The sequence below is a fragment of the Lampris incognitus genome, chromosome 13 (genome assembly GCF_029633865.1).
Source record: "Lampris incognitus isolate fLamInc1 chromosome 13, fLamInc1.hap2, whole genome shotgun sequence".
Lineage (NCBI taxonomy): Eukaryota > Metazoa > Chordata > Actinopteri > Lampriformes > Lampridae > Lampris > Lampris incognitus.
In genome coordinates, this window is record NC_079223.1 from 968,054 (window position 1) to 984,951 (window position 16,898).

The following is a 16,898-nucleotide window of genomic DNA, read 5'->3' on the forward strand; positions in this document are numbered from 1 at the left end:
CTGCTCCTCTCAGTGTTGACTTTGGGAGGGGTGTGCTGCTCCTCTCGGTGTTGATTTTGGGAGGGGTGAGCTGCTCCTCTCTGTTGATTTTGGGAGGGGTGGGCTGCTCCTCTCAGTGTTGATTTTGGGAGGGGTGTGCTGCTCCTCTCGGTGTTGATTTTGGGAGGGGTGTGCTGCTCCTCTCGGTGTTGATTTTGGGAGGGGTGTGCTGCTCCTCTCAGTGTTGATTTTTGGGAGGGGTGAGCTGCTCCTCTCGGTGTTGATTTTGGGAGGGGTGAGCTGCTCCTCTCGGTGTTGATTTTGGGAGGGGTGTGCTGCTCCTCTTGGTGTTGATTTTGGGAGGGGTGGGCTGCTCCTCTCGGTGTTGATTTTGGGAGGGGTGTGCTGCTCCTCTCGGTGTTGATTTTGGGAGGGGTGTGCTGCTCCTCTCAGGGGGCCCTTCCTGGTGGCTCTGGGGCGCTCATGGCATCCGGAAGAGTTCAACTGCCACTACTGCCACACCTCCCTGGCTGACGTCAGCTTCGTGGAGGAGCAGAACAACGTCTACTGTGAGAACTGCTATGGAGAATTCTTCGCCCCAACCTGCGCACGCTGCAACACCAAGATCATGGGGGTGAGACCACACACACACACATATATATATATATATATATATATATATATATATATATATATATATATATATATATACACACACACTCACACACAAACACACACAAGCATATACACACATATATACACACACACACATATACACACATATATACACACACACGAACATATATATACACACACACACCCACACACATACACACACACACACACACACACACACACACACACACACATATATATATACACACACACACACACATATATACACACACACACACACACACGGACACACAGACACGAACACACATGTTGTTGTACCTCCATCTATGGAAGGAACCCATCATAACTACATGTCTACCCTAACGTTTACCCCAACCTTACCCATCATAACTACCTGTCTACCCTAACGTTTACCCCAACCTTACCCATCATAACTACCTGTCTACCCTAACGTTTACCCCAACCTTACCCATCATAACTACCTGTCTACCCTAACGTTTACCCCAACCTTACCCATCATAACTACCTGTCTACCCTAACGTTTACCCGAACCTTACCCATCATAACTACATGTCTACCCTAACGTTTACCCCAACCTTACCCATCATAACTACATGTCTACCCTAACGTTTACCCCAACCTTACCCATCATAACTACCTGTCTACCCTAACGTTTACCCCAACCTTACCCATCATAACTACATGTCTACCCTAACGTTTACCCCAACCTTACCCATCATAACTACATGTCTACCCTAACGTTTACCCCAACCTTACCCATCATAACTACCTGTCTACCCTAACGTTTACCCGAACCTTACCCATCATAACTACATGTCTACCCTAACGTTTACCCCAACCTTACCCATCATAACTACATGTCTACCCTAACGTTTACCCCAACCTTACCCATCATAACTACCTGTCTACCCTAACGTTTACCCGAACCTTACCCATCATAACTACATGTCTACCCTAACGTTTACCCCAACCTTACCCATCATAACTACGTCTACCCTAACGTTCACCCCAACCTTACCCATCATAACTACCTGTCTACCCTAACATTTACCCCAACCTTACCCATCATAACTACATGTCTACCCTAACGTTTACCCGAACCTTACCCATCATAACTACATGTCTACCCTAACGTTTACCCCAACCTTACCCATCATAACTACCTGTCTACCCTAACGTTTACCCCAACCTTACCCATCATAACTACCTGTCTACCCTAACGTTTACCCCTACCTTACCCATCATAACTACATGTCTACCCTAACGTTTACCCCAACCTTACCCATCATAACTACAGGTCTACCCTAACGTTTACCCCAACCTTACCCATCATAACTACATGTCTACCCTAACGTTCACCCCAACCTTACCCATCATAACTACAGGTCTACCCTAACGTTTACCCCAACCTTACCCATCATAACTACATGTCTACCCTAACGTTTACCCCAACCTTACCCATCATAACTACGTCTACCCTAACGTTCACCCCAACCTTACCCATCATAACTACATGTCTACCCTAACGTTCACCCCAACCTTACCCATCATAACTACATGTCTACCCTAACGTTTACCCCAACCTTACCCATCATAACTACATGTCTACCCTAACGTTTACCCCAACCTTACCCATCATAACTACCTGTCTACCCTAACGTTTACCCCAACCTTACCCATCATAACTACAGGTCTACCCTAACGTTTACCCCAACCTTACCCATCATAACTACCTGTCTACCCTAACGTTTACCCCAACCTTACCCATCATAACTACATGTCTACCCTAACGTTTACCCCAACCTTACCCATCATAACTACAGGTCTACCCTAACGTTTACCCCAACCTTACCCATCATAACTACATGTCTACCCTAACGTTTACCCCAACCTTACCCATCATAACTACATGTCTACCCTAACGTTTACCCCAACCTTACCCATCATAACTACATGTCTACCCTAACATTTACCCCAACCTTACCCATCATAACTACATGTCTACCCTAACGTTTACCCGAACCTTACCCATCATAACTACATGTCTACCCTAACGTTTACCCCAACCTTACCCATCATAACTACCTGTCTACCCTAACGTTTACCCCAACCTTACCCATCATAACTACGTCTACCCTAACGTTCACCCCAACCTTACCCATCATAACTACATGTCTACCCTAACGTTTACCCCAATCTTACCCATCATAACTACATGTCTACCCTAACGTTTACCCCAACCTTACCCATCATAACTACCTGTCTACCCTAACGTTTACCCCTACCTTACCCATCATAACTACATGTCTACCCTAACGTTTACCCCAACCTTACCCATCATAACTACCTGTCTACCCTAACGTTTACCCCAACCTTACCCATCATAACTACGTCTACCCTAACGTTTACCCCAACCTTACCCATCATAACTACGTCTACCCTAACGTTCACCCCAACCTTACCCATCATAACTACCTGTCTACCCTAACGTTTACCCCAATCTTACCCATCATAACTACATGTCTACCCTAACGTTTACCCCAACCTTACCCATCATAACTACCTGTCTACCCTAACGTTTACCCCTACCTTACCCATCATAACTACATGTCTACCCTAACGTTTACCCCTACCTTACCCATCATAACTACATGTCTACCCTAACGTTTACCCCAACCTTACCCATCATAACTACCTGTCTACCCTAACGTTTACCCCAACCTTACCCATCATAACTACGTCTACCCTAACGTTCACCCCAACCTTACCCATCATAACTACCTGTCTACCCTAACGTTTACCCCAACCTTACCCATCATAACTACAGGTCTACCCTAACGTTTACCCCAACCTTACCCATCATAACTACATGTCTACCCTAACGTTTACCCCAACCTTACCCATCATAACTACATGTCTACCCTAACGTTTACCCCAATCTTACCCATCATAACTACATGTCTACCCTAACGTTTACCCCAACCTTACCCATCATAACTACCTGTCTACCCTAACGTTTACCCCAACCTTACCCATCATAACTACATGTCTACCCTAACATTTACCCCAACCTTACCCATCATAACTACATGTCTACCCTAACGTTTACCCCAACCTTACCCATCATAACTACCTGTCTACCCTAACGTTCACCCCAACCTTACCCATCATAACTACATGTCTACCCTAACGTTTACCCCAACCTTACCCATCATAACTACCTGTCTACCCTAACGTTTACCCCAACCTTACGTCTCCCTTAACGTTTGCCCCAACCTTACCCATCATAACTACATGTCTACCCTAACGTTTACCCCAACCTTACCCATCATAACTACATGTCTACCCTAACGTTTACCCCAACCTTACCCATCATAACTACCTGTCTACCCTAACGTTTACCCGAACCTTACCCATCATAACTACATGTCTACCCTAACGTTTACCCCAACCTTACCCATCATAACTACATGTCTACCCTAACGTTTACCCCAACCTTACCCATCATAACTACCTGTCTACCCTAACGTTTACCCCAACCTTACCCATCATAACTACATGTCTACCCTAACGTTTACCCCAACCTTACCAATCATAACTACATGTCTACCCTAACGTTTACCCCAACCTTACCCATCATAACTACCTGTCTACCCTAACGTTTACCCGAACCTTACCCATCATAACTACATGTCTACCCTAACGTTTACCCCAACCTTACCCATCATAACTACATGTCTACCCTAACGTTTACCCCAACCTTACCCATCATAACTACCTGTCTACCCTAACGTTTACCCGAACCTTACCCATCATAACTACATGTCTACCCTAACGTTTACCCCAACCTTACCCATCATAACTACGTCTACCCTAACGTTCACCCCAACCTTACCCATCATAACTACCTGTCTACCCTAACATTTACCCCAACCTTACCCATCATAACTACATGTCTACCCTAACGTTTACCCGAACCTTACCCATCATAACTACATGTCTACCCTAACGTTTACCCCAACCTTACCCATCATAACTACCTGTCTACCCTAACGTTTACCCCAACCTTACCCATCATAACTACCTGTCTACCCTAACGTTTACCCCTACCTTACCCATCATAACTACATGTCTACCCTAACGTTTACCCCAACCTTACCCATCATAACTACAGGTCTACCCTAACGTTTACCCCAACCTTACCCATCATAACTACATGTCTACCCTAACGTTCACCCCAACCTTACCCATCATAACTACAGGTCTACCCTAACGTTTACCCCAACCTTACCCATCATAACTACATGTCTACCCTAACGTTTACCCCAACCTTACCCATCATAACTACGTCTACCCTAACGTTCACCCCAACCTTACCCATCATAACTACATGTCTACCCTAACGTTCACCCCAACCTTACCCATCATAACTACATGTCTACCCTAACGTTTACCCCAACCTTACCCATCATAACTACATGTCTACCCTAACGTTTACCCCAACCTTACCCATCATAACTACCTGTCTACCCTAACGTTTACCCCAACCTTACCCATCATAACTACAGGTCTACCCTAACGTTTACCCCAACCTTACCCATCATAACTACCTGTCTACCCTAACGTTTACCCCAACCTTACCCATCATAACTACATGTCTACCCTAACGTTTACCCCAACCTTACCCATCATAACTACAGGTCTACCCTAACGTTTACCCCAACCTTACCCATCATAACTACATGTCTACCCTAACGTTTACCCCAACCTTACCCATCATAACTACATGTCTACCCTAACGTTTACCCCAACCTTACCCATCATAACTACATGTCTACCCTAACATTTACCCCAACCTTACCCATCATAACTACATGTCTACCCTAACGTTTACCCGAACCTTACCCATCATAACTACATGTCTACCCTAACGTTTACCCCAACCTTACCCATCATAACTACCTGTCTACCCTAACGTTTACCCCAACCTTACCCATCATAACTACGTCTACCCTAACGTTCACCCCAACCTTACCCATCATAACTACATGTCTACCCTAACGTTTACCCCAATCTTACCCATCATAACTACATGTCTACCCTAACGTTTACCCCAACCTTACCCATCATAACTACCTGTCTACCCTAACGTTTACCCCTACCTTACCCATCATAACTACATGTCTACCCTAACGTTTACCCCAACCTTACCCATCATAACTACCTGTCTACCCTAACGTTTACCCCAACCTTACCCATCATAACTACGTCTACCCTAACGTTTACCCCAACCTTACCCATCATAACTACGTCTACCCTAACGTTCACCCCAACCTTACCCATCATAACTACCTGTCTACCCTAACGTTTACCCCAATCTTACCCATCATAACTACATGTCTACCCTAACGTTTACCCCAACCTTACCCATCATAACTACCTGTCTACCCTAACGTTTACCCCTACCTTACCCATCATAACTACATGTCTACCCTAACGTTTACCCCTACCTTACCCATCATAACTACATGTCTACCCTAACGTTTACCCCAACCTTACCCATCATAACTACCTGTCTACCCTAACGTTTACCCCAACCTTACCCATCATAACTACGTCTACCCTAACGTTCACCCCAACCTTACCCATCATAACTACCTGTCTACCCTAACGTTTACCCCAACCTTACCCATCATAACTACAGGTCTACCCTAACGTTTACCCCAACCTTACCCATCATAACTACATGTCTACCCTAACGTTTACCCCAACCTTACCCATCATAACTACATGTCTACCCTAACGTTTACCCCAATCTTACCCATCATAACTACATGTCTACCCTAACGTTTACCCCAACCTTACCCATCATAACTACCTGTCTACCCTAACGTTTACCCCAACCTTACCCATCATAACTACATGTCTACCCTAACATTTACCCCAACCTTACCCATCATAACTACATGTCTACCCCAACGTTTACCCCAACCTTACCCATCATAACTACCTGTCTACCCTAACGTTCACCCCAACCTTACCCATCATAACTACATGTCTACCCTAACGTTTACCCCAACCTTACCCATCATAACTACCTGTCTACCCTAACGTTTACCCCAACCTTACGTCTCCCTTAACGTTTGCCCCAACCTTACCCATCATAACTACCTGTCTACCCTAACGTTTACCCCAACCTTACCCATCATAACTACCTGTCTACCCTAACGTTTACCCCAACCTTACCCATCATAACTACATGTCTACCCTAACGTTTACCCCAACCTTACCCATCATAACTACATGTCTACCCTAACGTTTACCCCAACCTTACCCATCATAACTACATGTCTACCCTAACGTTTACCCCAACCTTACCCATCATAACTACCTGTCTACCCTAACGTTTACCCCAACCTTACCCATCATAACTACCTGTCTACCCTAACGTTTACCCCAACCTTACCCATCATAACTACATGTCTACCCTAACGTTTACCCCAACCTTACCCATCATAACTACCTGTCTACCCTAACGTTTACCCCAACCTTACCCATCATAACTACATGTCTACCCTAACGTTCACCCCAACCTTACCCATCATAACTACATGTCTACCCTAACGTTTACCCCAACCTTACCCATCATAACTACATGTCTACCCTAACGTTTACCCCAACCTTACCCATCATAACTACCTGTCTACCCTAACGTTTACCCCAACCTTACCCATCATAACTACCTGTCTACCCTAACGTTTACCCCAATCTTACCCATCATAACTACATGTCTACCCTAACGTTTACCCCAACCTTACCCATCATAACTACCTGTCTACCCTAACGTTTACCCCTACCTTACCCATCATAACTACATGTCTACCCTAACGTTTACCCCAACCTTACCCATCATAACTACATGTCTACCCTAACGTTTACCCCAACCTTACCCATCATAACTACCTGTCTACCCTAACGTTTACCCCAACCTTACCCATCATAACTACATGTCTACCCTAACGTTTACCCCAACCTTACCCATCATAACTACATGTCTACCCTAACGTTTACCCCAACCTTACCCATCATAACTACATGTCTACCCTAACGTTTACCCCAACCTTACCCATCATAACTACCTGTCTACCCTAACGTTTACCCCAACCTTACCCATCATAACTACCTGTCTACCCTAACGTTTACCCCAACCTTACCCATCATAACTACCTGTCTACCCTAACGTTTACCCGAACCTTACCCATCATAACTACATGTCTACCCTAACGTTTACCCCAACCTTACCCATCATAACTACATGTCTACCCTAACGTTCACCCCAACCTTACCCATCATAACTACATGTCTACCCTAACGTTTACCCCAACCTTACCCATCATAACTACCTGTCTACCCTAACGTTTACCCCAACCTTACCCATCATAACTACATGTCTACCCTAACGTTCACCCCAACCTTACCCATCATAACTACATGTCTACCCTAACGTTTACCCCAACCTTACCCATCATAACTACATGTCTACCCTAACGTTTACCCCAACCTTACCCATCATAACTACGTCTACCCTAACGTTCACCCCAACCTTACCCATCATAACTACCTGTCTACCCTAACGTTTACCCCAACCTTACCCATCATAACTACATGTCTACCCTAACGTTCACCCCAACCTTACCCATCATAACTACATGTCTACCCTAACGTTTACCCCAACCTTACCCATCATAACTACCTGTCTACCCTAACGTTTACCCCAACCTTACGTCTCCCTTAACGTTTGCCCCAAGCTTACCCATCATAACTACATGTCTACCCCTAATGTTTACCCTAAACCCAGGTATTAACCCTAAAAGACAACCTTGCAGAATTGAGGACCGGCCAAAATGTCCTCACTCTGCAAAATTTTCTCATTCTGATGGTTAAAAACTCACATTGGTCCTCACAAAGATAGAAGTATAGCAACACACAAACACACATTGTAACTAAGTTTGTTGTGTGTTGTGTTATAAACAGGAAGTGATGCATGCACTGCGTCAGACATGGCACACTACCTGCTTCGTGTGTGCTGCCTGTGGGAAAGCATTCGGAAACAGTCTCTTCCACATGGAGGACGGAGAACCCTACTGCGAGAAAGGTATGTGTGTGTGTGTGTGTGTGTGTGTCAGGGGAGGGGGGCGTAGAGAGAAAGGAGGGAACAGGAAAAGTCCTCTTTAAAAGATCGATTTTCAGTCCGCGGTGGTGTAGCGGTCTAAGCATCAGCTTTGTGTCAGTGCAGTTGCCCACTGGGGACCGGGGTTCGCGCCCCGGTCTCGTCAGATCCGACTATGGCCGGACTCGATGAAGCAGCAGTAACTGGCAACGCTGTGTTCGGGAGGGGGGCGGAGTCGGCTTGTGTTCGTCACGTGAATGCGTCTCTGTGTGTGGGGGAAAAAGCAGTGGTTCGGCCTGGAGTCGCCTTGTCACGAAAGTGGGGAGGCGTCTCCTTCGAGACTGCCGGCTGGAGAGATGCAGTTGGTACGAGGATGGGAGTTTGAATTAAAATAGGGATCGATTGCCACTAAATTGGGAGAAAAAAGGGAAAAATCCGAAATAAATTTATAAGAAAAGATCGATTTTCGTTTGACCCATCCCAAACTGCTGACTTGACAGAAGAACCAATCACAGCCCATTAGATGCACAGCCCCACCCCACTTTATGAATATTCACGAGATCCAGTGGCGCCATATCCCCAAGTAGGAAATGTCTTGAAATCATTTCCTGTGACTTCAAAATATCCAGGATTAAAGAATGAACTATGAATATATATTCTACTGCAGATTATGTGACATTCACTATATAGTGTATATATATATATATATATATATATATATATATATATATATATATATATATATATATATATATATATATATATATTCATAGTTTTTTTTTCCGAAACCGTCAATGGTGTTATAAGTGCTCAACTAATGAGGAGCGGAATATCAATACAGATGCAGGAAAAAAGTGTTAATGCATTGCAGCTATGCATTAAAACTTTTTTTCCTGTATCTGTATTGATATATATAGTCATGAATTTCACTTGAGTAGTATTGCCAAAATTTCTTAAAAAATGAGAAAGAATACAATTCTTTACATAGTAATAATAATAATAATAATAAGTATCTGTCTGTGTGTCAGATTACATCGCTCTCTTCAGTACTAAGTGTCATGGCTGTGATTTTCCCGTCGAGGCGGGAGATAAATTCATCGAGGCTCTGGGTCATACCTGGCATGACACCTGCTTCGTCTGCGCGGTAAGAAATACACACTCATCCATGATGCAATCGATACTGTCACACAATGACTTCATCGTGGGGTTAAAAGGTCTTCTTACACCTTTCAGCTTTTTCCTCTACCATCACTCTTCTAAAACAGAAAGAAACCATTAAGTCCAAGTAAAACCCAGGCTGGGTTCCACTATCTGACTGACAGTCTTCACCTCCAAGCAGGGAATGGTAGACTTCCATTTAGATGAGGGTTAGGTTAAGGCATCTGTATTGTCAAACCTCTCAGATTCAATGGAAATGGATGCTGTTGGTTCGACATGCTGAGGATTCATCTCTGATTCTTAACACTAGAACGACCAAGACGGCCATTTTGACCGTTTTGGATTTTCAAAGTTTAATAACTTTGTGTGTGGGGGGGGGAGGACGACACAGACCTGCGACTCCCTGAATGCTCCTGAAATGTCATGTATCTGCATTAAAATTAGTTTTACATCAAGTGATGATCAGATCTACCTCAAACGACCACCAGCCGTCACCATGACCGCTTGTAATGTGTGTGTGATGGTGTGTGTCATGTCAGTATTTATGACGTGTGTTGGTCGCAACATTTCCTTGGTGACGTTCGTTGCTCTGTCCTACACTAGCGCCCTCCAGTGCAGACAAATAGTCTAAACGTGATGTGTGATTATGTCCAACATGTCTGGTTACAGACGCGTTACAGACGCACCATGACTACCACCGAGGCCTTGCAGTGTTTACAGACGTTGGACAGCCGCCATTTTAATTTGTTTGAAAAATAGTATTAAAGTTGTTAAAATGTTAATTTTGGTGTCAGTTAGTTTCCTAACAGACACACTAACATATGTAATGCATTAATATCTCAACTGGGTATTTATCTTGACGGGGTTTGAAAACCGGCCGTCATGTTGACCGCCCATGGTGGTTTAGGTAGGAGTGAAATCCTGGTGGTTCTAGTGTTAAAAGAGAACCCTAATTAAACTGAAGTGTCGTCATTCTGATGCTCAAATATGAGGTTCTGCATCCCTCCACATTTCTGCTCAATGAAAACATGTAAAACAGTGTAAAATGGCTATTTAATGACAATCATTAATATTATTTGCTGACCTTTCTTTCTGTTAGGCTGTAATTATGCATTTCTGTATTCATTCATTTGGTCATTCATTTTACATGTCAACATGAATTCTGGTGAGTTTTGAAGTTACCTACTTCGTCATAATTTGTTGTAATGGATCAGTTTTGACATTACATTTTTTTTAAAGATGTAAAAAGAAGCATTAAGGAAACCTATTTTGTACCTGTCACAGAGAGTTGAATCAGTTCATCCAGACACAACGTTTATTGAGAGAAACGTTTCATCATGACCTCTTCAGTCTCAGCTAACTGCAGGTGTCTCCACCCTTATAAACAATACAGTGGCATAACGACTGAAAACAAAAATACGTTTCATATGCAAATTACCGTGCCCATTAACTAGAGTTTCAATGGCCATGTGTACTATTCACAGAGGATTTGGGAATGTTTGCAATCAATTTTAAGATGGCAACAGATGTAATCTTAGGTCCTCCCCCTTGGTTCAGGGATGGTCATTTCCTCTTCACATAGATGGCCTCTTTGGATGTAGTGTTGCTGTAAAGCCCCTTGAGGCAAATTTGTAATTTGTGATACTGGGCTATACAAATAAAACTGACTTGACTTGACTCTTTGACTCCCAGTTCAAACCAGTGTTCCTCCCCATCAAGGATGTGCACATCCTCATCTTTGAAAGAGTGGCCACTGGCCTGTAGATGGTGTAGACTGTGGAGTCCTGGCCTGTAGATGGTGTAGACTGTGGAGTCCTGGCCTGTAGATGGTGTAGACTGTGGAGTCCTGGCCTGTAGATGGTGTAGACTGTGGAGTCCTGGCCTGTAGATGGTGTAGACTGTGGCGTCCTGGCCTGTAGATAGTGTAGACTGTGGACTCCTGGCCTGACAAGGTAGCTCTTCTGTGTTGTGTCAACAACAACAACTTAGTTTTGTATAGTGCCTTTCAAGGAACCCAAGGACGCTTTACACTAGATAAGAAAAAACAAAGATCAAAACAAAGATCAAAAGACTACAGACCATAGGCATTAGTAAAAAGGTAGGTTTTCAGTAGACTTTTAAAATTGTCCAAAGAAGCAGTGCTGCGGCTGTCTTATGGAATAGAGTTCCAAAGGGTGGGGGTTGCCACACTAAAGGCTCTATCCCCAAAAGTCTGCAAGCTGTTGTGGGGGATGGAAAGCAGGTCCGTATCTACGGACCGCAGATTCCGGGATGGAATATAGGGGTTGAGGAGGTCTGATAGATACTGGGGTCTATGGGCATGGAGAAATTTATAGGTGAGGCGGAGGATTTTATAAGAAATACGGGATTTAACCGGGAGCCAGTGAAGGTGCACTAGGGCGGGAGTGGTGTGTTACCAGGGCTTGGTGCGGGTGAGAACCCTGGAAGCTGAATTCTGCACATACTAAAGCCTCTCTAGGGCTTTGCTAGGTATCCCAGAAAGGACTCCATTGCAATAAACCAGATGGGAGGTGATGAAGGCATGAATGAGGGTCTCTGCCACGGAGTCTGAGAGTAATGGCTGGAGTCTGGAGATGTTTTTGAGGCGAAAGAAAGCAGATTTTGTGACAGATTTAATGTGTGACTGGAATGAGAGGGTGGAGTCCATAGTGACACCAAGGTTGCGGACTTCTGGGGATGGGCAGATGGAGCAGCTATCCACGCCAAGAAGATCTCCAACCTTGCGGGGCAGCGCCTTGGAAGCCATAACCATGAGCTCAGTCTTATTGGTAATTAGCTTGAGTAGATTTAATGACATCCAGATTTTTATTTGGTGGAGGCAGTTAACAAGGGATTGTGGGGGAAGCTGAGAGGATGGTCTAGTGCTGAGATAAGGCTGCGTGTCATCAGTGTAGCAATGGAAACTTAAACCATGGTGGCGGACGATCTGACCAAGGGGGAGCATTTAGATGGTAAAGAGGAGGGGTCCAAGCACGGAGCCTTGTGGCACACCTTGGTTGACTGCAGCGAGGGTGGAACTGGAGTCTCTGATGGTGACAAACTTTTCTGTTGGTGAGATATGACTGGAACTAGGAGAGAGCTACGCCAGTGAGGCCTAGGTATTCAGATAAGTGGTTGAGAAGAATGGTGTGGGAAATAGTGTCGAACCACTGCAGAGAGGTCCAGGAGGATGAGAATACCGACGTGGCCAGAATCAGCAGCAATGAAGAGGTCATTGGTGATTTTGATAAGGACAGTGTCCATACTGTGGTGTGTGCTCTGAAGCCAGATTGGTGGGGTTCATAGAGTTCATGGTTGGACATGTGCTGCCGGAGTTGGGCAGGACCAACTCTTTCCAGGATTTTACTGAGAAATGGAAGGTTGGAGATCGGCCAATGGTTAGTGAGTGTCATCCTCTTGGCTAATGTCTGTTTAGTTTCCCCAATGTACAAGTCACGGCAATCCTCCCAGCACTTAACAGCATACAAAATGTCTTTATGCATGCATTATTGAGCATGCACAAAGACGTTTTGACTCATTTTGGTGAGGATTGCGTTAAACTTGTACGTGGGTATGAGGGAATGGCATGTAAGGGCCACCGAGCTAACAAAATCCTCCAGAAGGCATAGAGCCAGCTGTTGAATGAACGGGTAAGACAAACTAATTTTATCATCGATGCTTTGAAAGCCAAAGAGGAGCAGATCCAACAGAGACTCATGTCACGTCTACACGAGACCACTTTCCAACATGTGACTGAGTTCATGGATAAGGCTTGCTATTCAGGCCCTTGCTAAGGGGCTGAATTTTGCTGTCATGCCGAGGGAAATCCCATTGGTAAAACTGATCACAGCCACAGAATCAGTGATTCATAAAGGCAACATGGCGGACCCAGAAGCAGAGAAACTGCGGACGAAAGTTTCAGCCTGCCTCAGCAATGCGAAGGTGCTGCCGTCCAACATCAGCAGAGATGAGGCACACTCTCATGACTCTCAGTAAAGACAATAACATCATCATGCTTCCAGCAGGCAAAGGCAGATGCACTGTTGTATTAAACCAGACAGACTATCATGAGAAAGTTATGACGTTACTTAGCGACATGAATTCTTATGAACCCCTGAAACGAGATCCAGGCAGTGGTTACAAAAAAAAGAAAAAAAGAAAAGGTGATTGATTGTCTGAGGCTGTTAGAACAGGACAATGCTACTGACAGAGTGTTGTACCACAGATTATACCCAGGGGAAGCTACATCTAGTCTGTATGGGTTACCTAAGATACATAAACAGGAGTTGATAGTGGCCAACTTATATATGGAGGAAGTGGAAAAGAGGCTCTGATGTCCTATCCAGGGACACCACCTAGCCATTGGTTCAGATTTGTGGATGACACCTGGGTTAAAATTAAATCTCAGGATGTAGCACAATTCACCCACCACATTAACTCTGTGGACACCACATCAAGTTCACCAGGGAGGACATGGAACATGACAGGTTAGCCGTCTTACACTGTGAAATTGCAAATGGTGATGGGGGACATTTGATTGTTACCGTAAACCAACACATACTGATCAGTACTTGAGGTTTGACTTTCATCATCCACTGGAGCACAAACCAGGAGTCATCAGGACGATGTACAACATCCCCACCGACACAGCAGCCGGGGAAGGGGAGAAATCCCACATTAAACAGGCCCTGGTTAAGTGTGGTTATCCTAACTGGGTGTTTGTCAAAGCCAGGAAGATGCCCAAACAGTGCACCAGCCAATCGAAGAGAGGAGAAGGACAACAGCTGTCTAAGTGTAAACCAGTGGTGATTCCATATGTGGCGGGAGTGGCAGAAAAGCTGAGACGTGTGTTTTCCAAACACCGCGTCTCAGTTACTTTCAAACCCCAAAACACTCTTTGCCAGAAGTTGGTCCACCCCAAGGATCAGGTGCCCCGGCACAAACAGAGCAATATAGTGTATGCTGCGAAGTGCCAGGAGGATTGCCATGACTTGTACACTGTGGGAAAACTAAACGGACGCTGGCCAAGAGGATGACACAACACAGGAGAGCTAACACATCAGGCCAGGCTCCACCGTCTACACCATCTACAGACCAGGACTCCACAATCTACAGGCCAGTAGATGGGGCTGTAAAGCCCCTTGAGGCAAATTTGTAATATGAGATATTGGGCTATACAAATAAAATTGACTTGACTTGACGGGCCAATGGCCACTCTTTCAGGGATGAGGATGTGCACATCCTTGCTAGGGAAGAATGCTGGTTTTAACAGGGAGTCAGGACCATCCCTGAACTGGGGGGGCAAAGAGTACATCTGTCACCATCCTACAATGCTGTGATGGCAACTATTCTCCAACCCTCTGTGAATAGTACACATGACCATTGTCATGTCTAGTAAATGGTCACACCCATATTTGCATATGAAACTGGTCATTGGTGTGGGTCATTAGGCACTGTGTTGTGTTTCAGGGTGGGGACACCTGCAGTCACTGTATTGTTTATAAAGGTGGGGACACCTGCAGTCACTGTATTGTGTATAAGGGTGGGGACACCTGCAGTCACTGTATTGTGTATAAGGGTGGGGACACCTGCAGTCACTGTATTGTGTATAAGGGTGGGGACACCTGCAGTCACTGTATGGTGTATAAGGGTGGGGACACCTGCAGTCACTGTATTGTGTATAAGGGTGGGGACACCTGCAGTCACTGTATTGTGTATAAGGGTGGGGACACCTGCAGTCACTGTATGGTGTATAAGGGTGGGGACACCTGCAGTCACTGTATGGTGTATAAGGGTGGGGACACCTGCAGTCACTGTATGGTGTATAAGGGTGGGGACACCTGCAGTCACTGTATGGTGTATAAGGGTGGGGACACCTGCAGTCACTGTATGGTGTATAAGGGTGGGGACACCTGCAGTCAGGTGAGACTGAAGAGGTCACCTAGATGATGATGAAATGTGTCTGTCAGTAAACGCTGTGTCCAGATGAACAGGTTCACCTTGATGGGACTTCCCTAACGTGATTATTGAGCATGAAGACATTTGTGCCTTGACATGCAGATTTCAGTCTGTCAGGTTCGAATATAAGAGAGGACCATGGCTGTAGTGTCTTTTTTTTTAATATGAAAAGTTATTTAAACATTTGATGCATTGTTTAAACTTTGCTTACAGTAGTTTTGAACACGGTCCAAGAGTCAGTTAACTTCAGCTGACAGTGAGAACTGAATAGAGCCACATGAACTCTGAACCTGCTCAATATGTCATTCTCGTATCCGATTGGCCCAGAGTTCACTGCAGTTAATCTTTGTCTGTGATTGGCCCAGAGGTTTCTGCAGGGTCTGTGGTCCCTTCTTTTTTCTTATTTGTTGTCCCCCTCTTGGGCCTGGTTTTATATCATCATAACAATGATCATAACCATGCCTCTTTTATCATCATCATCATCATCATCATTATTAATGTTGTTGTCATTGTAGGTGTGTCATGTGAACCTGGAGGGCCAACCCTTTTACTCCAAGAAAGACAAGCCTCTATGTAAGAAGCACGCTCATGCCATCAACGTTTAGACACTGCGCTGCCTTCAACTCTTCTGATCCTGTGGTTCAAGACAACAGCGCCATCGTCTGACTTTCAAACAGCAAAATTATTCACTTACACACATTTTACACACACTTCTGCTGCCCACCAACGCTCAGACATCGTGTTGGTTTACTTTTCTGTCCACAACGACTTGATATGATTACTGCACACCGACTGACTGACTGGTACAACGACTGACTGCTGCAGACAGACAGTAGGACAGGCCGACAGTAAGACAGGCCGACGTGAAAGTCAACAGTACCACAGTTTGCCTTATGTAAGCTCTGTAGCAGTAGTGAAGGGAGGAAGTAGTAAACTCTGTAGCGGTAGTGAAGGGAAGAGGTAATAAACTCTGTAG

At 44.8% G+C, this 16,898-nt stretch overlaps 1 protein-coding gene across 1 annotated transcript in view; it reads left to right on the top strand.

Moving 5' to 3' along the window:
* LOC130122911 (LIM domain-binding protein 3-like) overlaps positions 1 to 16,527 on the top strand; it is a 225,012-nt gene extending 208,485 nt beyond the window's left edge. The window contains exons 11-14 of the mRNA XM_056291978.1: positions 433 to 613; positions 8,671 to 8,791; positions 9,835 to 9,950; positions 16,438 to 16,527. Coding sequence (XP_056147953.1) covers positions 433 to 613; positions 8,671 to 8,791; positions 9,835 to 9,950; positions 16,438 to 16,527 — 508 coding nt within the window. The remainder of the gene's footprint in view (positions 1 to 432; positions 614 to 8,670; positions 8,792 to 9,834; positions 9,951 to 16,437) is intronic.
* Positions 16,528 to 16,898: the final 371 nt, after the last annotated feature.